Source organism: Pipra filicauda, unplaced genomic scaffold (genome assembly GCF_003945595.2).
Source record: "Pipra filicauda isolate LSUMZ 115617 unplaced genomic scaffold, ASM394559v2 scaffold100_size2392355_pilon, whole genome shotgun sequence".
In the NCBI taxonomy this organism is placed as follows: domain Eukaryota; kingdom Metazoa; phylum Chordata; class Aves; order Passeriformes; family Pipridae; genus Pipra; species Pipra filicauda.
Genome location: NW_024103441.1, coordinates 580,432 through 606,787, shown reverse-complemented (window position 1 = coordinate 606,787; position 26,356 = coordinate 580,432). Strand labels below are relative to the sequence as shown.

Genomic DNA, 26,356 nt, shown 5'->3' with positions numbered 1-26,356 from the left:
AGCGAGATCAGTCCATCTCGCTCTCAAAAATGTATGAAAAGGATTCCCCATCGGCAGTAACTCTGTACCCTCGTTAATTTTAGATGGTCCTTTGGAAAGCCGTGGTGGAGGTATCTCAGCAGGTGGGAGGATGGTACAATCACCCAGGGCTGACTGGGCCTCCCTGGTGTGAATCCCCCGCCACGTACCTGTACACAGGGTCGTGCATCACCACCATCTTACTCTCATCCCAGGTCCACTCCTTTCTCTGTTAGAAGAGGGCAGAAAGAAAATTACAGTAAATCAGGTAAAGGTGAAACTCCACCATGCTGATGGTAGGAAACCTGGGGAATGGTGTGTTTGACCCCAGCCAAAATCCAAGCTATAGCGTGACTAGATGAGCAGCGCCTGTTTTAACAGTATCTTGGATGGAAATGGATTTTTTTGGATCATTTATCATATCTCATCACAGCCTTCAGGGCTGAAAATGGTCCCTAAGATTAATTTATAGCATCAAATATGCAGAAGAGTTCCATGTTTTGGGGAAGAAGGCCCTGAGCTGGGGCTTAGGAGATCTGGATCCAGCTGCTCGGTGGGAAGCTCAGTTGGGCAAAGAGCTGAGGGGTGCTCAGACCAGGCATCATGGAAAAAGCTTACTGGTATTAGCAACAAAAAGAAACTGTATTTCTTTAGAGCTTGGCATTTTTTTTTAATAGAAAAAAAACAATCCTCTTCCCATGGTGTAATTTTCACTCTCTTTTTTTCAGCAAGGTTTTGTTATTAGTTGGATGGAAACTGTAGTGTTTTCTTGTGAAAATTCTGTGTGGTTTATAAGAGAAGGCCAATTTTGGTTAGAAGTGTGACTACCCTGAGCAGCAGTAACACTCAGACATGGCCATAGCCAACATCCCAGGTGCCCTGGCCCCAAGGGCCCTGGCTGGGCTGGAGAAGCCTCACCTTCTGCTTCTTGCGCAGGATCACCTTCACCCCGTCCACGGACACGATGATGCTCACCTTCTTCTTCTTAATGTTCTTGGCTTTGAATTCATACTGGTGAGAAGAAAAATCCAAGTTTAAAAGAGTACTGGGGGGTACCTGGGAGAGTGTGTGGTAGCCAGTGTCTTAGGTGAAAATGTCAGGGTTTAGTTTAATTTCAGCTGCTGAGGGAGGTAGGAATTTGTTTTATTCTACCAAGAAAAAGCATGTCAGGAAGGACATGCTGTTGTAGCTGGAATGTGGGGCAGGATCCTGGCTTTGTCAGGAGCATCCCTTGGGAGAGGACTAGTAGAGCTCAATCCTCTGGACTACATTTAATTTGGATCTGGGAAGAACTTTCCTGATGTGTTTTGGCCATGCCTGGGCCAGCAGGATTCTGCTCCCGAGGTCTGATGGGGAGGTGGCACTTCCAGCAAACACCAAGCAGTGATTTATGGCATCCCTTGTGTGTCAGTGCTGCGGTGCATGGGGAATATAAAATCACTCAGGAGCTGCAGGGAGGGCCAGATGGGCGGCAGTAACGCAATTATAGCTCAGCCATTTGCATAATCACATTAACCTCTGTGGGATCAGGATCTCTGGAGAAAAACCCAGCTCCTCACCTGCAGGTGTCTGCATCCTGAGCTCACCTCCATTTGTGTTAAAAATTAAACACTGGCTTTTAAATGTTGCTTTAACTGACAGCCAGAAGCATGGCAGAGCCCTTCCACTCTGGGGACCGGTGTTTACAGCACTCATCCTTCCTGCCCCCATTTTAGGCACTATTTTCAGTTCCAAATACAGCATTTTGATACCCCATATTTTTTGCATTCCCTATCTGAAATCCACTGCTTTGTCACGTCACTTTGGAGAACTAACGCAGCCCGTGTGATTTTTGGGTGTGGAGCACAAGGTGACGCCAAGCAGCCAAGTGCAGTCTGAAGTCTACCTAGGCCATGTAATTAGACACCTAATTAGAACTCTGGTCTCTTTATACAGTCAGTGGAGATGCAGGGAGCACTTGAGGTGTTAACAGAGTCCAGGCACTTCTTTTGGGAGGCTGAAGTTGAAGGACTGTGTGTGGCTCTGTCACCCAAGTTCTGCAGGGAAGACGCAGATCTTCCCAGCTCCTCAGCACCCATTGTAAGCCTTACAGACAGAAAATTGGGTGGCTTTCATGTGTATCAGGCCTTTGATGCTGTTCATTGAATTGTTAGCACTCTGCAAGGTTTATGGTATCAGACAGACTCTGGATTAAACCACAGCCTTTTGATCTCCCCATGAATTATTACTTTCAGACAAGCTCTTTAAAAATCTATCTATAGCGCTATTGCGTGTGAAGCTGGAACTAAATTTGCTATACACGTTTTTTATTTATGGGGAGGAGTGAGAGGAAGGGTGAGGTGGTGAGGGCATCCTGCAGACTGCCAGGGGGGCCCACAGGGATGTGCTGTGCGTGGATCTGAGGCCAGGCAGATGGGCCCACCATGGCCAGCACCTGAGAGGGCTTCTCCCACCCTCCACCCACACAGCCCCTCGTGCCCAGTGCCCCCAGCCCAGCTGCTCCCCCTCCCCTGCACTCACCAAACTGTTTCTCCTTGCCTGCTTCCGTGAATGTCAATAAACCCAGGATAGACTGTTCTGCCCGCTAGAGAGCTGTTTATCTTTCTTTATACACAAATGGCTGGGAAAATACTAGCTGAGCTTTCCAAGAAAGAGCAATGCAGTGTATTTTCCCATTGTAGCAACAGGGGTGCAATTACATTCAAACAAGGCTCTTTACTCAAAGGCTTTAAGCAAAGTCCAAGCCTGGATTTTGCAGAGATGCTTTTTCTTTCTCTCTCGGACAGAAAGGAACAATTGGGAGCAGCGGCAGCGCATCTGAGGGTGCTGCCAGGAGGGATGGCAAGGCTCTAATCCCAGGGAACTCCAGCCAGCTCCCACACAGCACCTCCCCAGCCTGGCTTCGGGACAGGTACAGGGTTCAGCTCCAGGCAGAGCTGTACAGCACTGTGAGCTGGTTGTGGCCCTTTGCCACAGCATCCTCAGTGAGGAAGGAGTTTGTTGGTTCTTCTCACTCCACGCAGCTCGTGGCCACTGCTGCATCCTCCTGGGAGCACCTGGTCAGGGCACAGGAGGGCTTGGGACCCGCTGTGGTCGGAATTAGCTCAGACCCAAAACAGTTAAAACTCAGTGGGCCCCAAAATCCTTTCTGAAGGGTGAAACCCCTCAGGCAGCAGGAGCTGTAGGATGTCCCAGCACAGGCAGCAGGAACACCAGCTGGGTGAGAGCACTGTGCTCCCAGAGCAGGGATGGGCAGAGCCCCACGTGAGCTGGGGCTGGACTCTCTCCCCACCTCTCCACAGAAGAGGCAGATGGGATACAGCGTCACTCATTTAATTGCTTCCTATCAAGCAGGAATCAGTATTTTAATGAACTGTGATTTATGTAAGGACAAAAAACCACATGGAAAAACGCACCCAAAGGCTGCAGACTTTCTCCTATAAAATGGTCATGCACAAACCAACCTCCATCCCGGCACGAGGCTCCTGGCTGACCTGGCACTGTCACCAAAGCGAAGTGTAGCCACTGATTTTTTTCTTACTATTGAATTGACGTGATTTTTTCCCCCGGATTTGTCAAGGTTACCGACAATCCAAACCCACACAGCAGCATTTATCTCTGCTGCCTTCCACAATTCAATCGCTATTCCCCTGCTGCTCGTGCTGTCCAAGGGGGGAAAGCTTTGTGGATGCTAAAGGATCTGCAGTTGCCCTTGCAGGCAGCAATTCAGCAGCCTGGCAGCTTTCTTAACTAGGGAGGCAAGATGGGAGACTTCATAAAAAAAAATGCAGGTCAAAAAAGGGCAATTAATCTCATTTATTTTAGCAGCGTCATTAATTCTATATCTTCTATGTCTGACCTGGAATACTTTCCATTTCTGCTTTTAAATCCCCATGTTCAAGTCCTTGCCTTTCATACGGTCCCAGACACTGTTGGCATGTAATATTAACTTACCCACGAGCTAAAGACTGTATGACTAGAAATGTTAATGGCGCCGTGTGATGCATATTTCATTGGATAATTCCACCCAAGCAGATATAAATTACACATGCAGTTACCAGCTTCCATCTGCTGATGAAAGTTGGGCTAATGCACATTGGAAATCATGTGCAGTTTCCAGCACTAGGAACAACCTGCATGAATACAGTTATTCAAGGAAGCAATTCTTAATGTGATTAATTACCGAAGGTATCAGGGCCTTCATTATGCAAATGAAAACTGTCATAAAATAGAGAGTTTGCAGGTCTTGGAGGCAGACTCTGCTTCCAAAAAATGCATCTTCCTCATTAACAAGGAGCACCAGCGCCAGAACATGCTCCTGGCCACGGTTCAAATGGTGTTTTAACTTGTATTAAGGGAAATCAAGGCAGAGGCTCTCCAGGTTTTTAAACAGAAGTGTGTCAATGCTCCCAATCACAGCTGGGTACAGACTTATTTGCATGCCCAAAGGAAGATGCCACAGGCTTGGAAATGGACGACTTCTTCCTGCAGCCATAAATTCTGCAGCCAGCCCTCAGCCTGCTGCCCTGCCCTCGGCCTCCCCTCGCCCCGGCCGGGCCTGGCAGGGTGCAGGATCTATGTGTCCATAAACAACCCCTCAACAATAACCAGTCCCGGCCCCTTCCCAAGCCCAGCCTGCCAGACGGACACAGGGAGCATGGCAATGAGGAGGTGGGAATGAGCTCGGCTCTGCCCCCCGACAGCGTCCCCCTGGCAGGACCCCCGTCCCTGCTCCCAGCCTGGCATCCTTCCCTCCACTGTGGTGTGTGACCTCCAGGACTATAACAGGGCCACCTTAGGAACTAAAATGATAAATCCAAGTATTTCAAGCTCAGGAATGTGATTAATTTCAAAGTGACTGACATTGTGAGGATGTGAGCTCAGCTGCTGGTTGAACGGCGGGTGCTGGGAGTGCTGCCCGTGGAACTGATGCTACAGAAAGCCCCAGAGTTCTTCTCCCAGCCAGCACAGCTTAGCTGAGCTCTGTGTGTCGCCTCAGAGCTGACAAGGAGCAGTGTCAGTTCCCACACCATTTGGACAGCAGGCTGTGGTCCAGCCTCTGATCCCTCCTTCAGCATCACATCCCACCTTCCCGGGACAGCCGCTGCGGTCACCGGTCAGCGCTGCCCTCCCCGCGGCTCCGTCTGGACACCGCTGGGTTATGGCCCTTCCTTTGTCCCTCTGGGGAAGCATGTGCCTGTCTGAATCCTCTGAACTCCCCATGCCTGTCTGAATCCTCTGAACTCCCCGTGCCTGTCGGAGCACACGCTCCTGGGGCCGTGGCCGCTGTGAATGTGGCCAGGCATAGTCTGGGGCTGTGCTGCAGTAACTGGGCAACACGGACACAAAAGCGACGCAGGAAGCGCTGCAGACCAGGAGAACACCTCCTGCCCAGTGGAAAAATGAGAATTTATGATCCTTGGAAACATAAAACTGTTCAGTGGAAAGCAGAAACCGAAGGGGGAGTACAATAGGCAAGAAGAATGCTGGCAACATACCCAAAGTCTCTTTTTCTCATTTAAATTAGTTCCTTCCACCATCCAGCAAACCCTCTGTAGATGCCGCACACTGCTGCCCACGCAGCGAGCTGAGGGGGCTGAGGAGCTATCACAGCCCTCCTGGGTTTCTGGGAGTCCCTGGAAGGGCAGCAAGGAAATGTGACCCCAGCCCATCACAGAGGATCCCTGGGCGGCCAGTGGTGCTGGCTGAGCTCGGGCAGGGGCTGTGAGGATGCTGCCCTGGCTGGTCAGGTAAAGAGAAGGAGGGGAAAGAGCTGTTTTTTATCCAGGTCTCCTTTGCCATCTGAGGAATTCTGTTTCACAGCATTCAGATGGATATGTTAATACAGGCCTTCCTCTTCATCTCCTTTCTCCTCATCTTCAATAGATCTTACCCTTGGGAGGTCTCAGACTGCCTTTAAGGCCTCATAGAGCCTTTAAGGATAACTTGATCTTTCCATCTAAAGTGAGATGGCAAAGGACGTGGCTGGAGTTCAGATATTCCTCTGAGCCAGTCCAAAGGATGTGGAGCAGACAGTGATCAGAGTTACACTTATGGGGGTGAGCAGGGCTCCTGCAGGTGATGGGAGCTGGTGGGGAGACCAGGGCTAGCAGAGGCTCTGTAATTAGTCTTTTCCACCTCTGAAAACCCGTAGACTGTTCTAGAACAAAGCTACTCCGTCTGCTTTAAAAAAGGGTGGGATAAAAGCAGCCTTTTCATTGCCTCCTCCCTATTAAAGAGATAGTGCAATGCTGCTGAGCTCCATCCTGAGAGGCACAAGCAGCCTCACAGCCCAGTACAAGGTGACATCATCTGGCCTTTGGTGCCTCTCTGACAAAAGCACCATTGTGTGACTGTCACTTCCAGGAGCTCCCTGCTGTCCCCAGGTTTAATAGGGAGCTTTCCCACACATGGCCCTTCAGTCCTTGTTTGGCCAGGGCAGGCCAACCCCAGCTCATAGGGAAGCTTATTTTCTTCCCTACCTCTATTCACTTTGCAGGAGAAAACAAATTACCTTTTCCCTCTGCAGTGCCTTGGATGATTAATTAGGTTCAGTAATGAAGTAGTGTCTTGGGACCCCACCCCAACGGAGTCCATGTTCCAGGCAGAGTGCACACGAGCATGAAAATGGTCCCTACCTGAAGGAGCTGCTAGGTTATTGCAGATAAAAAGTGCTAATTTCATTAGAAGCAGGTCAGATTCACCTGAAATAACCCTGAGAAGTGAAACTGCAGTTATACACTGTGATACCTTCAAGTAATTCTCTATTTCCCTATAAACACTGGTGTCATGAGGCCCTGAAGAGAAAGTCCTGGTTTAGTACGTTTCATATCCTAGTTGTCCTCCAGACTGATATGTAGGCCAAGAAGCAAGGTAGGAGACTGGATTGCTTTAAACCTTGCTCATCAATGTTCAAACAACAAAGCTCTAAAGAGCAGGAGCCAGGACTCTGCAGCAAGCTCAGAGCTTCATGGAAAAGCCCCAGACCCCCTGTATGGCTGTGGGAAGGTACCGGAGCATTTTGTGTGTCTGATTCTCACTCACAAAGCAAGAATGTTCATTTTCTATTTCATTCATTCAGTTGTTCTGGTTACAGCCACTCTCTGCCAAGTGACAGCTACTCAGCACCTTGCTGGCAGGGCCAGGCCAGGCCACCAGATACTGCTCCTACAAAGACATGAGCACGAGGCAACTGAGGATTTCTGTTGCTTGCTCCAAAATCCCTGTAGTATATTCGCTTCCTACCCACCCCTCCCCCTGAGCCTGACAGGCCACAGCAGGGGAGATGCTCCTGGATCACTTCAGGTATTTTGGCTAAGCTGTCCAGAGAGGAAAAAGAGAAGCTGGTGCTCTCAGAGAAGCAGGAGGGAGAGATGGGACAGGTGCTTAAAAGGGCTGCTTTGCTCTGTCTCTGGGAGTTGGTGTTTATTGCTTGCTTGGAGAGAGAATGAAAACTGAAAGCAAATTTTCTTCTTCTGTGGCTCTCCACAGGTGTGTTTGTGATGGTGTTCTTCGAGGAAGCAGAGCACTGTTCAGCCCACGAGCAGGCCATGGGAGACAGGCAGGACCCACCACGGTGAGGCTGCGGGGGCTGCAGTGCGTGGGGTGGGGGCTTAATGGGGGTCCTGGCAGGGGCTCACACTGGCACAGCACAGAGACAGGGAGAAACCCTAATCCCACAGCCATGCTGAGGCTCTGACAAAGGCAGGTGCCAGGGTTTCGGGCCTCTAAATAATGCAACACACTGTGTTTATGTAGGGATGCTATTTTAGTGCAGGTGCCCAAGTGAAGGAGGACTTGGGCACAGTGGAGGCAGCAGAGTGGAGGCAGCAGAGGCAGGCTGGGAGCCACCTGAGTGCAGGGATGGAGAGGGAATGTCGGTGCTCCCGAGGCCCAGAGCAGGCAGGTGAGGTAAAGATGGAGAAGTCTGAGGAGAGAAGGTCCCACATGTTCAACTCAAAAATCAAGTCAACCCAGCCCCTGCTCCCAGGAGGGCCAGGTGTGACCTACAGTGGTTCCCCACTCCCAGCACCTGGTGCTGCTCTGCAGCCTCCTCCTTAAAGCCTCCAGACCTTGGGATGTGAAGGAGATGATGCTGAGCATGTCCTCCCAGCGTGGATACTTATCCAAAGGAGAAGGAGGAATCCAGCTTGCTGTTGAGAATCTGGAGAAGCTACATCTGCATGACTGACACCTGCTCTGGGTAAGTGCTGCAGGGAGGGAACATCTCCTGGCTTCCAAACCTGCTATCACACCCCATCTGCATCTCGTGTGCTGTCCACCAGCTCTGTGCCTTGTGGTTTCTCCTAACCACCTACCAGGGAAATTAGCATTTTCTTTGCATATCCACAGCGGAGTCAGGAAGCTGGACTTGGCACCTTTATCTTTGAGCAAGCAAAATCCAAGCTAGAATGAAGACTTGAACTCCATTTGCATTCAGAACCAGCACTTGATTACAAACTAGACCAGAATGAAAATGGGGGATGCTGAGCTCTGTGCAGGCCAGGCTCCATGAGTCCTCTGCTAGGTGCAATCAGGCTTTGTTCTCCTTCATGGCAAAGAGTTCTTTGTTAGTTCAAGCCCTGGGTGCAGCTGAACCTTTCCACTCCTCAATGCCAGCAACTTCCATGAACAGCTTTGCTATGTGCTGGTCTGAGACGGTCAGGGACCAAAATAATCTGCTTTATTCCCAGGCAAGGAGACTTTTCCTGTGTAGCTGTTAATACTATCGATCTCCAACAGTTCCACTTGAGAAAACATTTCTTACAGAAAGCCCAGTGACTTACAGTCGACCTCCAAGCATTGCACTGAAAGCATGTGTTTGCATCTGAGAGCAGCAACAGCACAGCAATTCCAGCCAGGAACAGGCCATTGAGCTCAGAGGGGGTCGGTCCCTGTAAGGCCACAGGGACTGTGTGGGGAAGGTCTGTTAGTGAAGACTTGGCAAGCAGTGCTCTAAGATCCTGCCTCCTTAGGAAAATCAGCAGAGTCAGGTCCAGGGCTCAGATGCAACTATTAAGAGGGATTTTCTAAAGCAGACAATTCTTAATTCCCATTGACTTCAGAAAGAGTCTTGGTTGTTCTGAACAACACACAGGGCACAAATGGCTTTTGGAATCTGCCCAAGAGCTCTTGTATCATGTGCATTTCTGGAATACAGCAAAGTGAAGACAAACGGAAGGGAGCTCACCCTTCTCCTGCCAGGCTGCCCCTGGCAGTCCCAGCTGGCACTACCCAGGTGTGTACCCCTGAGCAGATTCAGGCACTGCATGGATGACACGCTGCTTCTCACCAGTTGGGCCTTGGTTAGAGATTATTGAGTGCCAATAAAACTGCAATTGCTAAAGGAAGGTCTCTGGGTTCTCCTCAAATTGTCCATGAAGCCCTGTTCAAACTTGGAAACGAGACTGCTACTGTAAGAGAAAGGAAATTCAATGCTAATTGTGTCATTTCCAAAACTCCAGAATATTAAGCAGTTCAAGGACACCATTAGCCTCAGGGGAGCTACTGAGATTACTGAATCGTGATGAGAGAAGAGCTTGGGTTTAGATAGTGGGAATTATGGAAAAAGAGGGTTTTACAGTATCAGTACTTGTTGTTACAGAGGTCTTATCATCAAAACTGTACCAGAGCATCACAGCCAGGGGCACAGGCAGAGGCAAGCAGATGGGGCCAGTACCCGGGTGTGCAACTTCTTCACAGACAGGTAAAGAAAGACGAAGAACTCATTACAGACAGCTGTAAAAGCAGACGCACAGAGTGGGAACCCACCCGAATGCACCTTTTCTCACTGCAAATACAGCTATGAAACGCTGATGTCCCCCTGCTTGGCAGTAACCACCCTCGGGGCGGATGCTTGTTCCACTTTCCTGACCCCTGCTCTGTTCCCAGTGCCATTCCCAGCGTCCATGGGCTAGCAGTGCTGTCAGCAGCAAGGTGTGAAGCTGTGGACATCAATGCACCTGCACTGCTCACATACAGGTCAGTGATTAACTCCAAAGAGTGCTCCCTGCCCCAGCTCACAGCTGCTCCTGCCACCAGCTTGGGTGCAAGGAAGCGAGACAAGCAGGAGACCAGCACTGCCCTGGGGGGCAGCAACATGGAAATAGGGAAGTGTGCCTGGGATGGAAGTTGATGCCCTGCAAATCATTAGCAGCAGGAGCACAGGCTGCAGCAGGACTGAACTGGTCCATGATGGTTTGGGATCACTGAACTTTAGTGCTCCATGTGCTGCATGTGGCTCTGTGGTAGGCACAGGGTACTCGACAGGTGGCAAACACCAGCATTTGGGCCAGTTCTCCCATGTGCCTGAAGAGTGCCTGTGTGCCTTACACCCTCCTGGAGCAGCTGTGACTGCCCTGTCCTCCATCACACTGCCTCTGATCTTAACACATCCCGCTGCTCTTCTTCATGTGACAAAAAGGATTTGATTTTTAGAAAGAAACCCCTGGAGCTCAGAGGGTTTGGTGGGATTCCTGGGGGTACGCTGGACCTGGCTGTGCAGGGAGCGGGTGATCCAGGGCCCTGGGCTGTGATGCTCCCTGGAATGCACAGGGCCACATCCTCCCTCCCAGCAGACCCACTCATGGCAGCATCTCTGCAGCAGCAGTGACAGAAGGATGGAGGAAGCGGGAAGTGACTCAGGTGTCCTGAAAACTGTCAGGCTGCTGCCAATTAGTCCAAATAACCCATCTGGCCCAGGGAAAGGACATCTAAAGAATGTTTAATCACTGCTGCAAGAAAGAAGGAAAACCATCCCGTAATGCCTTTGAAAAATCCCTGCTCTCTCATCAAAGCATCCTTCCTTCCAGGGACCCATTCGAGACTTTCATTCTGCAGGTTTAACATATAGTAATTTGGTCAAAACATGAAGTAGCTTGTCAAAGTATTATGTTAAGTGGCACTGATTCTGTTTGCCTTCAGGCCTCATTTAGTACAGAACAAAAGCAGAACCAAGAAAGCAAATGTAGGACCAAGCTATTGTTAGCAAATCTTATTTTAATAGGCTGCATTTGGCTTTGTGGTCATGGTCCCTCAGGGTCCCATCTCCTCAGAACACTGATCCATAAGGACAAAATCAAGACAACATCTACAAGAGCACCCACTGCTGTGGCACTGGGTCTGGCCTTCCTGCTGTGTCCAGCACAGACTCAACCTAAGGACCAGAAAGGCTCAGTCAAGGCATGAGGTTACACCATAGCCAAAGGCTGATTTCTTTTTTATTTTTCCCTGCATGCAGATGGATTTATCCATGGGACAGGTTTAAGTGTTTGCATCTTCATGGGCCATCCTGTTGTGTTCCTGAAACACATCCCCCTGTTCTGCTGGAAATCCCCCTGTGCACTTGTATTAGCTGTGCAAGGAGGATCTTTGCTCCACCCCACAGGCAACCCCAGCTTCTGTGCCCCTGCAGCTGTCACTCGGACTGAGGCACCTCCTCATTACCAAGCCAATCCAATATCCTTGCTACCCTCTGGTTACCATCTCAATTACATTTTTTCAGACACCAACAAAGCAGCAGCTTTGAGTCGTGGCTGAGTGTTCTCCACCACAATGTAATTTGAAAGCCATTGTATTTCATCTCTGTAATACTCTACAACCAGGAACATAATTGGTGAAAAAGCCTCTCTGTTTCAAACTAGATAAAAGCTTTGCAGAGATCTCATACTCTGATATTTTAGCTAGTGAAATTAAATGCTTCAGTAATATAATGATAATTCTGGTAAAGGCACTTTATTTTACAATTAAAAGGTACCTGCTCCATTGCCAAGATTCAGCCTTAGACAAAAAATCTGTCTTGTTCTATTTAGCACTAACATTTTAATTTAGCTTTTATCTATTTAACTGCTGCTTTTATCAGCCTTCAACTAAACTCCAATCCACCATGACTCTCATGCAAAACAGTATTAATGTGCCTCCCTGTTCCACCCCCTCGCTGGAGAAGCCATGGAGTTCTGAGCACTCTGAGGAAGGCACTAAAGGTCGCCGTTGCCTGGAGATGACACATTTCACTGACTGATCCCTCCACCCATCTGTTATCAATCATACACTGAACAGGCTGGAAGAACTGAAGCATCTCTAGTCACTGGCCACTCCTCAAAAACTGGGTCATAGCATGTGGCTAGTGAAAAAGCCCTAAGCTGTCTTTTGTTACAGTGGCCTGTATTCACAGCTTGACCAGTCTCCACTTGTTTCAGTTCAGAAGTGACAGAAGGTGACTAATTATTCTGTGGCAAGAAGTCCAGGGGTGATTTAGGGTTGGAGATGAGCAGGGTGGACATCTGCAGGAGTCTGTAAGTCAGTGGAGAAGCTCTATGACACGGTAAGACCCCCAGGTAGTGAGCAGAAGGCTGGATTCTTGTGTAATCTGAGGTGTTTTTTCCTCTCCTCCCACTCAAGATGTACGAGTAGAGCACAGTCAGTTCTCCACCACAGTCACACAACGCTGCCTAGAAACGCTGTGCATGGTGCCACTGCAAAACCAGCTCATTAAGAGCTTCTTCCCTCTGTGTTATGATAATGGGAAATGCAGATAATGGGTAAAACAAGATTGGGTTAGTCGGAAACAGGGCAGACTTGATTCTTCTAGAAAAGCAGCTTCTACATTTTGAAAGCCATTTCTTCAGTTTATGAAATGACACTTTCTGTAAGGCCAGGAAAGCAACATGTGCACAGAGCACACCTGAGCCTGCCAAGGTGACCACGGACTGGGTGACACGTGTAGAGAGGCCTAAAGAGCTGCACCTGCATCACCCACCCTTCCAAACTCAACCTTGGGCCTTCATGGCATGGGACATTATTGACATGAGTCCCGCCTGGTGTTTTGGCTAATTAGGGCTGCAGGGCAGACTGGGAAAGGGGAGTGGTTATAAACCTCAGCGGCAGGGCAGGAATCCCTTCCTGCAAGCAGGATGGGAGCAGGGTGAGGAGCAGTGTCTGAGAGGTGCTCAAGCTGAGGCCACTTGTTTTGCCTGGAGAGATGGATTCTTGCCACACCTTCTGCCAGAGGGCTCACCTCCTGCAACATCCTGTGCTGCACAAAGGTAAGGCCTGAAATGTGTCTGTTATCACTTAATGTAGGGTGGCAGCCCTGTCAGGTCCCTTATCTTCTTAAAGACCAGCAAACAGGCTGTGGGAACCAAACTCGGGGCTGTTTGCAGCGTGGAAGTAACAAGCTTTCCAGTAGAGCAGTGCACTGAATGTGGCAGTTCCAGGGCTCCCTGTCCCAGTTCAACCCACTAACCAGCCCTCGGGCATGGGAGAGGGCAAAGAACCTGCCAGGGGGGGCTGGGCTGGGGAAGGCTCCAGCGAAGGTGTAATAGGAACGAGTGCAAAATCTGCTGGATCAGGGAAATGGGCTAATGTGTGCGTGGGCACACTAGATATTCTGCAGGGCTGCTGCCTAGATTCTAATGAGAGCCTAATTAGAGGTCTAGGGGTCTCTGGCTCCACACTCAATCTCCTCCTCTTGGATGGGAGCAGGTAAGAGGCTGCCTGGTAAGGCTCAGGTAGGACCTTCAGAGCACACGGTGGGAATCCTGCCTCCTGGGAAGCCCATCCTGATCCCCATCCTTGAGCAGGAGACTCTGCTATAGCTGTAACAAATAGAGGAAAACAAACTAATGAGGCATTAGGGCTAAACTTAGCTGCAATTAACACTTAATTACCACCCTGAAAACACTTGCTGTATTTTGCCAGGGCCTGGAAAGGTAAACCCAATTAGCTTAATCTTGTGTGGTAGAAACCTTAAACTGGCTCAGATGCCTGTTGTGGATGGGACGCTGGGAGTAACTGGTATTTTTGAGACCACAGTGCCTGGAGCTGAGCAGTCTTGTGGGTGGGCTGGATAATAGGACACACCCCTGCTCAGAGCACCAGGTGCCTGGAGAAGAGAAGGGCTGTATGGCAAGGATGTCTTGGACCAAGTTATATATGTGTAGTGAGAAGGCTGTCTGCCTGGGAAAGCTGAGGGAACTGTTCTAGAACAATCTCACTAATGGGTCTGTGAAACATCTCTATCACAGTGATAAATTAAGCTGAGAGGGCTGAAGGCGGTCGCCCTGCCCTCTGCCAGCTGTCCACCTGGTTCCTTTCCTTCTGTAGCAAGAGCAGATAAATCACATCCATATTTGCTCCTGAACCATTGCAATTTACAGCCTGGCAGGGCCCTGAGTGTGAGCTGCTGTGTGAGCCAGCCCAGCTCTCAGACTGGGAGCTGCTGGAGTGCAGAGGCAGGTTCTGTGTGGCTGCCTCTGCTGCCTCTGCTTCACAAGTTTGCACTGTAGGATTGTAACTTACTCATCCTGATTTAAATTGCTGTCATGTCGCACTTCAGCACTACCAGTTGATATTTGGCAGTCACTCTGACTTGCAGTGTGGCAAGACTGCACTTCCTCACTCAAATACCATGTGGAGAAACTGCAGAGTGTTGAGGCTCTGCTTAAAGCATGGATGCAGTGAGAGTGATCAGGGTAAGAGGGAGGCTGAAGTGAGAACCCAGTTCTCACACCGAGGAGAACTCAGGCACTTCTGACATATCCCGTGTCAAGAATTATAAATGTTTGTTTCTCTGGCACACTTGCCTCTGGGGAAAAAGGCTTATTGATTAAATTAAGTGCAAGAAATGTGGAGGTAACAGAAGAAACAGTAGTCTGGATGCCTGCCTCCTGTTTGTTCATCCTGGTGTTTGGATGGGCACTGCACCAGCTGGCTGTTCCCTTATGGAATGATTAAATAATCCAACATCTGGCTCCTTTCTCAGTGTCAATACCTGCTTAGGTCCAAGCTAGACCTTCCAAACAGAACTGAAATTTCTAGGCTTCAGAGATATGTAAGTGCAAATGCCAAGGAAACTGATTCTGTGCCTTAGAGGTATTTAGATGGAGTGTCTTGGGGAATTGCTGCAGCAGGCTGTCTGTGGGGATGACAGGCTTTGACACTTACTCCCACTCTGTCCTTGTACAACTCACCACTCAAAATAGCAGCACTTCACTGGGGCTGCTCGGCTGGCTCTGAAGTGCTGGACTGAGAGGAATGTTGCCCTAGGAAGGGAACAGCTGACTTTCTGCTCTGGTCAGTGCCGGCTCTGGGGAGTGGATGCAGGATAACGTGGTGATATTAACCTTGTACTTAAAGCCTGGTCTCCCAGACTAAGATTTTTTTTTTGAGCAACCTCAGGAGCTTCAAGGAAACATTTTGTGTTTTACGAAACCCATCTTCACATTAGCTACCACTTGACTTGTGCAGGAGGAAAAACCTTGTGCATAAGCTCCCTGGAGTGCTGAGAAGGCTCAAATACCTGCAGATGAATCCACTCCAGCAGAAAGCCAGCTCCACCAGGACGCTGACAGAGCACAGGAGCAGGAGCTGTCAGACACCCAGACCTGGATGGCCTCGGGCAGCCGGAGGCAGCAGATGCTGCTCCCTGGGAGGTGGAGGAATTCCTGCCTGGGTGCTTGGAGCTGCAGGATGAATTGGACTCTGCTAAACAGACACTTGACATGTCTGTCAGAGTACAGTGTACTTATCCAAGCAGCAAACTCATTTCATCACCTCCCCTGCCAGGGCAAGAGGTAGAAGGATTAGTTTGAACTCTGATGGTATAATAACAACATGGCAGCTGTATGCAGCTAATAATCCATTGGGAGGATTAGCAAACTTAAAGTTGTCTAGCTCTGCATAATGGGAAGCTAAGAACAGCAGCTTCCCTGTTCTACCTATTGCATTTGCATTCCCTCCAGTGGAAACACAGAACATGATGAGACAAGGTTTTCCAGTCTGTTATGAAATGGGAATCTAATGTGTGACTAATGGAGTATTGCTAGCAATTCTACAAGCATCCATTCAGCCTGGAAGATGGATTTAAGCTTTACTAGGAGAGTGCATCTTAAATACCTACTGCCAAAGAGCAGGTCACGATTTCAGCAGGCTAATGCTAAAACGTGTTGTTTGAGGCTCCCTGAGAGCAATGTCCTGAACTCTGTAAGCAGAGTGCTTTCTAATGCATGGAGAATCCCACTGAACTGCTCCCCAGTTCCCTGGCATAATTCATGTGCAACTGGTAGAAGAGCCCAGCACAAAACACAGGACAAGGCTTAACATTTGGAGTTGCTACTCCCCTTATGGCCCTCTCAGGGCACTTGGAGTGCTCGGTAGCTGGAGGCTTTTCCCTGGGAAAAGCGCTTTTCATCACAGAAATGAGACATTGTAGTGGGAAGGCAGTTTTGGAGCTTGTATCAATTTACTGATGAGTAACTAGAGTAACCAGCTCTGTCGCAGCCTGGAAAAGGGAGCTGTGACTCCTCATCCTCCTCCCTGTGGCCCTCCCGGCGTGGCAGGGTGAGTAACAGCCTGGCTGTGCTGTGGGCTGGCTCCCGCCTCTCCCATGTCACAGGGCACAGGGAGCAGCACAGGGAATGTTGTGCTGGGGCTTGTACCGTGCGACTTTTCCCTTCCGCTCCAGTAGAGAATTCCAGTGGAACACTGGAGTGCACAAAGGATGAAAGCTCCAGCACGACGTGCCCCTGCCAACACTTGGCAGGGCTGCGGGACCTTACTCACGCTTGCAGTGCAAACAGGCACCACCACTCACAATAACGTGGCAGCAGAATACTCACTTCCCTCAACAGCTTCTTCCACCGATTCCTCCCAGTTGCAACTGGTGCTGCTGAGAGTCCATGGGAAAAAACTCCAGTACAGGCAAGGCCTCTGCATGCAAATGAACGCTACATAAATAAACCCCATCTTCCCTCAGTTCCTAGGTTGGGTACTCTGTGCACTAGAATTCTCTTCAAAGACCTCCCAGTTCATTCTTTATGCTCTAATTAAGGATCAGTGCCAATTAACTATCTTCAATAGAGGAGCATCTTCCGCTCAGCAGCCAGGAAGTGTCTGAATAAGATCCTGCTGTACAATGTGCACATGAAAAGGGAAGGCCCTCCCTTTTTGGAACAGGCTTCCAAGATTAAAAACCCACGACAGAATACAGGATGCCTACTTTAAGAATATTGTGTGATAAGATTAACTGATGGCATCCAGGAATGCAGAGTGGGTTTTTATATTTCTTGTAGCACTCAAGCATGCTGTTGCACTCCCAAGGCTCTGAACCACGTACCATTGTGGCAACAGCAGGTGTGAAAATGGAATGCAACACTTTCTTTTAAGTGATATTAAAATATGATTTGCTTTTTCAAGGTTTTCTGTCAAGGGTGTTATCCAGTCAAAGATCAGCAGAAGTGCAGTGTCAAATCTGATGATAAATACTGATTCAGATGAAAAACTGTCAGTAGTTATGCCAGCACCTAAAATGCCCTGGTGGTCTTCACCTACTGCCTTTGCTTCCTATAGATGTTCACCTGTTCCATAAATAACCAGGCAATTTAGACTGCTGCTGCACTGTGTTCTGAGCAAGAGCCGTGCTAATAGTCTGAGCAGGCAAAGGGAGGGGAATGTCATTTCTGAGCTTGGCTGGAGATGAATACATCAGCTCCCCAGCCAGTTACAGGCTAAGTTTAAAAAGCACTATTCTGAAGGAAAATTAGATGGTTAAACACTGGGGGGGAGGGGAGAAAATAGGATAATCCCTTCAAAGCTTTAAATGGAAGAGTCTCAAACCTGCTTCAGCTGATGTGAGACATATGAACAGCCTCAGAATTAAGACCCCTGCAAAACTTCAGCCAGACACAGCAGCTGCACTGCCTTTTGGGGGAGATGCACTTGAACTGGTTATACACGAAGCAGATGTGAGCTACCCACCCTGCTAATCACAGCTAAATCTGGTGACCATTCACAGCCTGCTCTGCAGAACAAAGGGGTAGAGGAGGAAGAGCACAGGCTTGGTGATGAGAAACAAGAACTGTAAAACTGGGAGAATGGGAAGAGCAGCAAATTATTCCACGAGCAGCAGAATCCACAAAGTCTAGTCAGATGGGATTTACATCCATCACATCTGTCAGGCCACCGATGTGTCAATATATAATAACACAGTATATTTGAAACTGTCAATGAATTTAAGTGCTTTTGTGGAGCAGATTGTGTTCAGCTTATTTTTCACACACACAAAGCTCCGTACAGGATAAGTAAATCTCTTAGGGTCAAGGAGAAGCCCCATACCTCCTCAGCACAGAAGAGGGGTTTATGTTTGAGTTTTGCTAACTGATCCCTTTGCAAAGAGTAGAGGATGGATCTATCTTAAGATGCCTTGGGAATTTCAGGAGAAGCTTGTTACAAACTCGACTGTGCTGAGATTTGAGCTGCAGATAGGAAGGGCTGGGGGGAATGCAGAACAGCACACTGTGACCAAGTCCCTCCATGGAATGTAACCCTTTATTCCACGTGGGCTCAGCTCTTTTGAACTTACCCGGATCCTCCTCATGGCTGCCACAATCTCCACACGGCTGTTGGGCCTGGGGACGTCCAAGCTGCCGATGTACTGAAAGACAGAACAGTGAGATGTCTGTTCAGCAATGCACAGGTCAGTGGTGTTTCTTCAAAACAAACAGCATCTCTCATTTATTTAGTCTCTCCTTGGCTAGACTCTCTTGACCCAGGAGACGATAGGAATATGTGTTGTGGATAATGTTATCAAAGTCAGCGAGTTCATGGATTTCTAAGGTCGGGTGTGAGGCTCTGACCTCATTTGGATTCTGGATGTGCCTTTACCAGTGCTTTGCAGAGCAATGTCTGCTGCTAATTGAGTTACAATCCTGTGGGTCTGAAAATGGGACTGTCCATCCTTTGTTCTTCCCTGCTACATCTGCTTTCAAAAGGCTCAGACCTAAAGGCATGTAAGAGTTGGAAGGTTGCAAACAGCTTTCCTGGAAAAGGCTTGTGATTCTGGCCTAAGTTTTCAGTCTGGACCATCAGACTGAAGGTGCCCCCCTGGACATCACTCTCCCTGCTTGGTTGGACCAGTTCAGCTGCCTGCAGAATCTTGGTAAGCCCAAATCTGTGTCCTACACCCCTGTTTATAACTCTGCTTAGAAGAGCTGCAGTCCTAACCACTGGTAAGGCTGGGCTGCCCTTGCTGTTGAGTGTCAGCATCTCAGTGTAGGCTCCAGTTCTAACTTGGCCCCTTACTGGGGTCTGAGATGTGGCAGATGGTGGGTGGGTTCCCAGCACCTCCACCTCTACCAGAACACTCAGAGCCTCCTGTGAGTTGGTTGCCTGTTCTCCTGTGTGGAATGGCAGTTATGTTGCAGATGCTCCAGGGGTTGTCAGGGAAGACCTGCAGGCAGCTTCCCGCTGCTCCTGTGCTGCCTGTACTCTGCCCTCGTGCTGGGTTGCAACGCTTGTGTGCCAGAGCAGAACCTGCTCGTGCACCTGTTGGCAGGAGGCAGCTGCTGCTGCGCAGGGGGACTGGTGACAGCACATGTGGCACGGAGGCACAGGAGTGCTGCCTGTGCTGCCAAGTGGAGGAGGCACAAAGCTGCCAGCTCAGGCTGGAGAATGAGGAAAATATGTGGCATCCTGGGCAATCACAATGTGTGGGGAGCAAAGGCAAAGGCCACTCAGGCTGTAAGGTGGTGTGGCTCGCTGCATGTCAGGGGCACACTGGTGAGGACAGGAAGAATGTCATCTGAGTGAGAGGGTGAGGGCCCGATGACTAATGCCAGTGTGTGCCAGGTGTGGCCCTGGCAGTCAGGGGCAGGTGCCAGACTTGGCACTGGCAGGATCCCAGTGAGGCCCATCTCTGCTGTTGGGGGGGGGGCAGAGGGCAGTTCCCAAAGCTTAGTGAGCCTCCCAGGAGCATTTGGTTCATAAGCTGCATCTGGTTTTTAGTGTGTGGTTTAGTTGAGGGGTTTTTTTTTGGAAGTTGTTTCCTTGTGGAGAGGAAAGGAGAAGGAGGAGCAGCTAATCAGGAGGCCCCTGCAAACATTCAGGGTGATAATATACATATGAACAGAGACAAAATAATACCCCAAGAGCAGCCCCATAGCTATCACTGTTACTGACACAGTTCTGGTTTTATTTCTCCACTGTAACACTTGCAGCTTGCAATGGGTTTTATCTTGTAAAATGTGTACTTAAAAGGGCTTTCAGAGATGAGCTCTCCTGGCTCAGTCTTTACTGCTCTTTCTCCTGCCTTGAAATAAACACTGCAAGCAATCTGAAAGGTCATCTGGCTTTGCTGCTGCTTCTGTAAATGCCTTTGTAAAATGGCATTTTTAAGAGCAGTTAAGTTCAGCTATAGCCTTTGGTAAACCACAGGAGAGCCAAACTCAGACCACAAGAGCTTGAGGGGAGCATCAGAGCCAGGGCTTCCCTCTGGGCTGGTGGGGAGAGCAGGGCTGTATTGCTCCAGATCTGTGGCCTCTTTGGTGTGCAGATCTCCTTCCCCGCTCTGCCATGGCTGTCAGTACAGTCACAGGTAATCCAGAGGAATTCCATGCAGCCAGCTGGCCTTTTGTCTGCCACAACAGAGCTGCAGTGGGGAACAGGCTAAATTGCTAAATTTATTGGGGCAAGAGGAGAGCTGGTGACTCCTGAGCCAGAGGAGATGGTCCCAAAGTCCCTGCTCTGGCCTTGCTGCAGAGTCTGGGTACCTGTGCTCCCACACAGAGCCACGAAGCTCATGAAACAGCACGTGAAGCTCTGCCCAAACAGCCGCCTTTCCAGAAGCAGCTCCCAGTACTGACCTCCTGAAGATTACAGGGGAAGTAAGGCAGTTTGGAATGTGGAGATTAGAGAGTGAGTGTGGTCAGTAGGATTGCCTGGTGAGGGACACCTGCAGCCAGCTGCAGCCTTGTCATTGTCAGCGTCCCAGCTGACTGATGTGGCCACAATGAGCAGCCTAATTGGAAGAGACAGACTATAGAGCAGAACCAAGAAAGCTCAGTTACTACGGCAATGCAAACCCCATCCCAGACCCACACATCCTAACAGCCTGTTATCCACTCCAGCTCTGGATGCCTGCAGCTGTCAATCTGAAGAAGCCAGTTTCACTCAGTTAAAGGTACAGTTGCTTCCCATCTTTTAAAAATCAAAATAAGGATTTTTTTTCTCTCCTTGGCACAGTGTGCAGCCCAGCAAATGTTAATTTAACTCAAGAAATCACAGATTATTTGTTTTTCTCCCCCCGAGGAAGAGAAATTTTTTAAAATACATGATTAGCTGTCTATTCAGATTCATCCCATATCCTGCTTAAATCTTACAGCTCTTTTAGTAGGAAAACCAAAAGGCACAAAATCTGTATTTCAAAGCTTTATTGGAATGTATATGCCCCTTCTTTCCAGCTCAGGAGACAGCAGGCGTGAATTCCATTTCTAATCTGTGTTAGGCCACCTGCAAAGAGGGGAAGGGAGCCTGTGAGTTGCTCCAGCAAAATGCAATTCTTCTTGTCAGCTGAATTATAAACCCGTTCCCTGTGCTGTCTACAGAATGCCAATTCCAATGGAGCCACTCTCTGAGAGTGCTGCTGTGCTGCCAGGCTGTTCCTCATAATCAATATGAAATTTCTGACGATATCAGTATTTCTTTCTGATGCCTGAAGGATGCAGACCTTGCCCGCCCTGCTTTTTGTGCAGCGAAGGGGTCAAATGGAGCAAGGCACTATTATTTAAGCAGCACACAGCAGTCTGCTGGTTTCTAAGGGAATAGGGAGCTGTTGCCCCACTGTGACAGGAGGAGGGTTCTGCCCGATGGGGGACAGGACAGGCACCCGATCGGGCAGGGACGTGCACCTGGCACAGTGTCCACGGTGCTGTCAGGAGGGGTCATCCCAGACCAGCTCCCAAACGAGGTGCACGAGGCAGCACCTAAGGATTGCACAGCTCACAAAATACTGGGAAAAGCGCAAGAACCTGTTTGATTGTGCTAATTAAATGTAAGGCTTTCAAAGCTGATGGCTGTTTTCTTTAGACTCCCTTAGACCTGGCCCAGGGGCACTTCCAGAGCTGAAGAGACAGCCCGTGGCAGGGCTGGGGGGGGCTCGGCGAGCCTGGCCTCGAGCCACGGGGCCAAGGGCCCGTGGCCTGTGGGTGCTGGACAGCACCGGATCCCGGCCCGCGGGGACCCCCAGCTCGGGGCTGGCTGCCAGAGGCAAAGAAGGGAGAGCCCGGGGGGCCGCTGCCAAAGCCCCCGATCGCGGGGGGACGCGGGGCTGTGACAGGCGGGGGGGGACCCGCTGCGCCCCCCGCCCCGGGGGCTGGGGAGGGGAGCGCGCCCGGGGCTCACCTTGGCCTGGAAGTGGATGCCGTGCTGGAAGGCCTCCTCGTTGTGCAGCGGGACGCGGGAGTCGCAGCCATCGTCCACCAGGTTGTACCGGTTCTTTACCGGCATGGCGGCGGGCGGGCGGCCGCCTCAGCCCGCGGCCGCGCCGGGCATCGCGGCCGGCAGCGCCCGCCCCGCCGAGCCCCGGGCGCCGTGCGGGGCTGCGGGCACCCGAGCCCGGCCGCGTTTTGAATGAGCGTCCGCGGGAGCGAGCGGGGCCCCGGCCCCGCCGCGGCGCCATTGGCCCGAAGTTCCCTCATGTGATGCGGGGGGCGGCGGGAGCCGCCCGGCCCTGCCCGGCCGCCCCGCCCCGGCCCCGCCGCGGGGCTCCGCGAGGCACCGGCTGCAGAAGGCAGGTAACGAGGATGGTGCCAGGCTCTTTCCTTCAGTCCCCCTCTCAGCCTTCTCTTCTCCAGACTAACCAGGCCCGGCTCCCGCAGCCTCCCCTCCTCAGAGCGATGCTCCAGTCCCCCCTCCGTCGCTCCGGTCGGTGCGGGGCACCCCGAGCGCTGCCCGGGCACTCTGGAGGGAGCAGAGCCCTGCGAATCGGGAAGGGAGGTCCGGCCTCGCAGGGGTTTGAACACACCTGAGGCACCTGGTTGAAGTTTGGTCATGGAGGGTTTGTCTCCACACGTCCAGGATGTCCTGACCAGGCAGTGCCCTTTGAACCAGAGAAGCAATGCCATGTCAGACCCTCGGAGGACACAGAATGCCAAACCCATGCTGTAAATGTACATTTTCCATGTTAGAAACTCTAAACAGGCAGATACACATTGATCTGGGATCACAGAAGCTCCTGTGTGAGTGGTCACCTAAAGCCATTATGTGTGTCCAGTGTTAATGTGACTTACAGCCCTGTTAGTAATTAGCACGTGCCCTCTCTCCGAAGCCTGACGCACAGTCATGTCCATGTCTGCTGCGTGACTCAATATACTCTGAGGATTTGTGGCACCCTGTGTGCTCAGGGTGATCTTTCCTTCCAGCTTTGTCTCGGTGGCAAGGCACTGCCAGGCACAGGTGAGCCCTCACGGATGCCACTCTGGGACACTGACACACCTGAGCGTGACATTCCTCTCAGTGGGCACCAGCATGGGGAAGGGATGAGCTTTGTGCAGAGCTGTGATGGCAGGACCCGAGTGTTTTCTTCTGGCTGTTATTACAACCACACTCCATTTACAGAAATGATCAGAAATGTGAACTGTGTAGAATCCAAAGGGTGGAGGGTTGCATGGGCTCCAGTGGATCTCATCTGGGTTTCCCCAGATTAATTTTTGAGTGATCAGTTGTAACTTTTTGTCATATAACTCCCCAGCCGGTGGTTTGAACGTTGTTGGACATCACCTTTTATGTGGCTTTCACATTAGCAAGAGAGAAAATTCTGGCCACAGGCAGACACGGCACAAGTCCCTGTCTCCATCTCAGGAGCGTAATCACCCTTAGCTTCTTGGCATTTCTGAGTACTTGTAAGTCAGTGGGAGATGGGCAAGAGCCAAAAATCCAGAAACTTATAATTAGGAGAGGGAGAAAAAGCTCCAAGAATTAATATTGGTTCACAGACTGTGACCCTACATGTTCAAGTATTTTGTGGTATTAGTAAGTCCTCCTGGCACTGGTGCAAGTTCTGTGGTCAGCCTTCTGTCTTTGCTAAGGTTTTCTGTTTCCAGACAAGCTTTTTTTCTTCCAAGTTAAAATGTTGCATTATATTGCCATTTAAATATTCACATGTTTATGCTAATCCCTCTTTTATGCAGCATAACTCAATATGGGGTTTGTCTCAGGTATGTTAATACATCAGTTGGTTTCTGTCCAAGATGCTCCTCTAGATACACATCTCGCCTGCAGATGCATGGGTTTAGTTTTTTGTTGGTGATTTTTTTGTGTGGTCTTTGTGCTGATGTTTAGTGCATACTTCGAACGTTTCATGGCGCTTTTCTTGTCTTGCATATCTCTTGATTAAAAAATATCTGTTGACCTGAATGAATAACCTAGATTTTGTGTGCAAATGCCCTTGGACTGATTGAGCAAGATGCAGGTCTTTGGTTCTCCTAAGCCCAAGGAGGAGGAGATGCCACCCAGTCAGCCTATGCTCATACTGCCTTTGATGCTAACGCCAGCAAAGCTCAACTCATAAGGGGAAAAACCTAACACAGCCACTACTGGTGAGTCTCTGCATTGATTCTGCAATACTCATTTCAGCTGAGGCGTGCATGAACCTGCCATCGTGCTGAGCTGCTCAGAGTTTCTCCTCATTACCCTCCCATTGCCACAAGAGCATTCCTGTAGACGTGGGAGCATATGGACTTTGCTCGGGATAGTTATATTTTAAAATCCGATAGAAAGTACAGGGTGAAATAACAAGAATGGTCTTTTAATTCCCGTCCTGGGGCTCTCCAGTATCCTGCAGATTACAAAATCCTTTGGGTAGGAGGAAAGAAACATCTCATGGGAATCCTGAGAAAAAGAAGGCAACTGTGATTTAAAAAAGCTTGAAGTGCCAGTCTCTGTTAGATCACAATTGAATGGAGGTGTTTAATATTCCCTGTTCATGAACTTCTGTGAACTTTTCATAGGTCTGAACTCTCCCAAGGTTAATGGTTTGGATCTGTGTTTGAGAATTGAGTTTGAAGGTTGCTAGACTTAAAAAGCTGTTAACTTTTTAATTTGTTGGTCAAAGAAAATTCTTTGACTCCATTGGAAGTAAGAAATCTGTACGCCTTTTCTTCTGGACAATAAAACTGGCAAGTATGTGGAATGAAACAGTTACACAGGACATCGTCACGGATTTAGTATAAACAAACCCTGAGTAGCATTACCCCTTCTTGACCGAGCAGTTGGCCAAACCCCATGGTGGGTGTTTGCATCACATGGAGGTACTGAGGAGTTATTCCTTTGATGTGCAAAGCACTCACAGAAAGTCCCATTTCTCTGAACACAGTAGGAGTGAAGCACCAAGACAGCTTCTTGGCTCAGAGCTGCAAGTGTTTTTGCAGGGAACAGGTTTGGATCAGCTTTCTTTCTCAGGCACCAGCTACCAAGATTTCTTTCCTCCTCTTTCTCTCACATGGGTGCACACTTCTGCCTGCACTGCCATTTACTCTGCATGTAAATCCCTCTTCTTCGTTTTTTGAAGAGACCTCAAGTGTGGTCCTGCAGAGTGTTCTTTATCAGTTGCTCAGGTGATTTACAGGGAAGGGAGCTGTTGTTCCTGTCAGATCATGTCATATTTTTCCAAACCCACCTTCACAACTCAGATAAAGTTGCTGCAGATCCACTGTATGCTTTCAGCTTTCCAAAGGAGACCTGGTCTTGATGCCAAGGAATTTTCCTCCCTTCTTCTAACCATTTTAAGCGCTTATTTCTGCACAGCAGCGCTGCAAAGATTTTAAATGATAAATAAGATGTGACATAGCAAGAACAACCAGACAGACATCCAGTAATGGCAGACAAAACCTCTGTTACAGGAAAGCACTTCCATATCATCCTTGTGAGAGCTGAGAGATCTGTGCATGCTTTACCATCCTAGGAGATCTGGGTTTGTCATGCAACTTCATCAACATTATTAATACTTACTTGTGCTGGTGCAATTTTTAGAGCAAAGTCTCTGGTGTACTAACCCGCCAGCAGACTTCCTAGAAATGCTGCTGTGGGATGAAATGTGAAGGCAAGAATAGATAAATTAGCTACTGTTGACTGAAATTGTGTGTTGTTACCCTCTGCACTGGGGATTTGAGGAAGACCAAAACTCACTAACAAAATCTTTACTTGAGTCTCTGAAGCCATCACGTGACGTGAGCTCAGCAGTGACATGTGGAACTCGTGGTTTCAGCCCCCTCAGCGTTGTCCGTGCCCTCTGCGAGCAGAGGGGCTGCTTGGTGAGATGATTATACCAGATTTGTGTTGCTCAAGAACAAACAGAAGCTTAATGTCTCAGGACTGCAGCCTTTCATGCATGGCCAGCTCCAAAGGGCTGTGCAGCAGGACTGGGGAATGAGAAATGTCACCTACAATTATGCATATTTTCGTCATCTTCTATCATGCAAATCCCCCCCACCCCAAATATGCGGCAAATGTTTTGTTTGCATATGTAGGTCAACCACAAATCTTCCGTGGTCTAACATAAACATGGGCA

At 49.5% G+C, this 26,356-nt stretch overlaps 1 protein-coding gene across 2 annotated transcripts in view; it reads right to left on the bottom strand.

The window, feature by feature from the left end:
• The window catches only part of LOC113998505 (carboxyl-terminal PDZ ligand of neuronal nitric oxide synthase protein-like), a 29,363-nt gene extending 6,852 nt beyond the window's left edge, over window positions 1–22,511 (bottom strand). The window contains exons 1-4 of one of the 2 annotated variants that reach the window (XM_039380631.1): window positions 22,192–22,511; window positions 18,377–18,448; window positions 937–1,029; window positions 189–247 (exon numbers count right to left, since the gene is read on the bottom strand). In XM_039380631.1, coding sequence (XP_039236565.1) covers window positions 189–247; window positions 937–1,029; window positions 18,377–18,448; window positions 22,192–22,296 — 329 coding nt within the window. In that variant the 5' untranslated portion in view covers window positions 22,297–22,511. The remainder of the gene's footprint in view (window positions 1–188; window positions 248–936; window positions 1,030–18,376; window positions 18,449–22,191) is intronic. The other variant, XM_027741270.2, reaches the window with a different exon arrangement.
• Window positions 22,512–26,356: the final 3,845 nt, after the last annotated feature.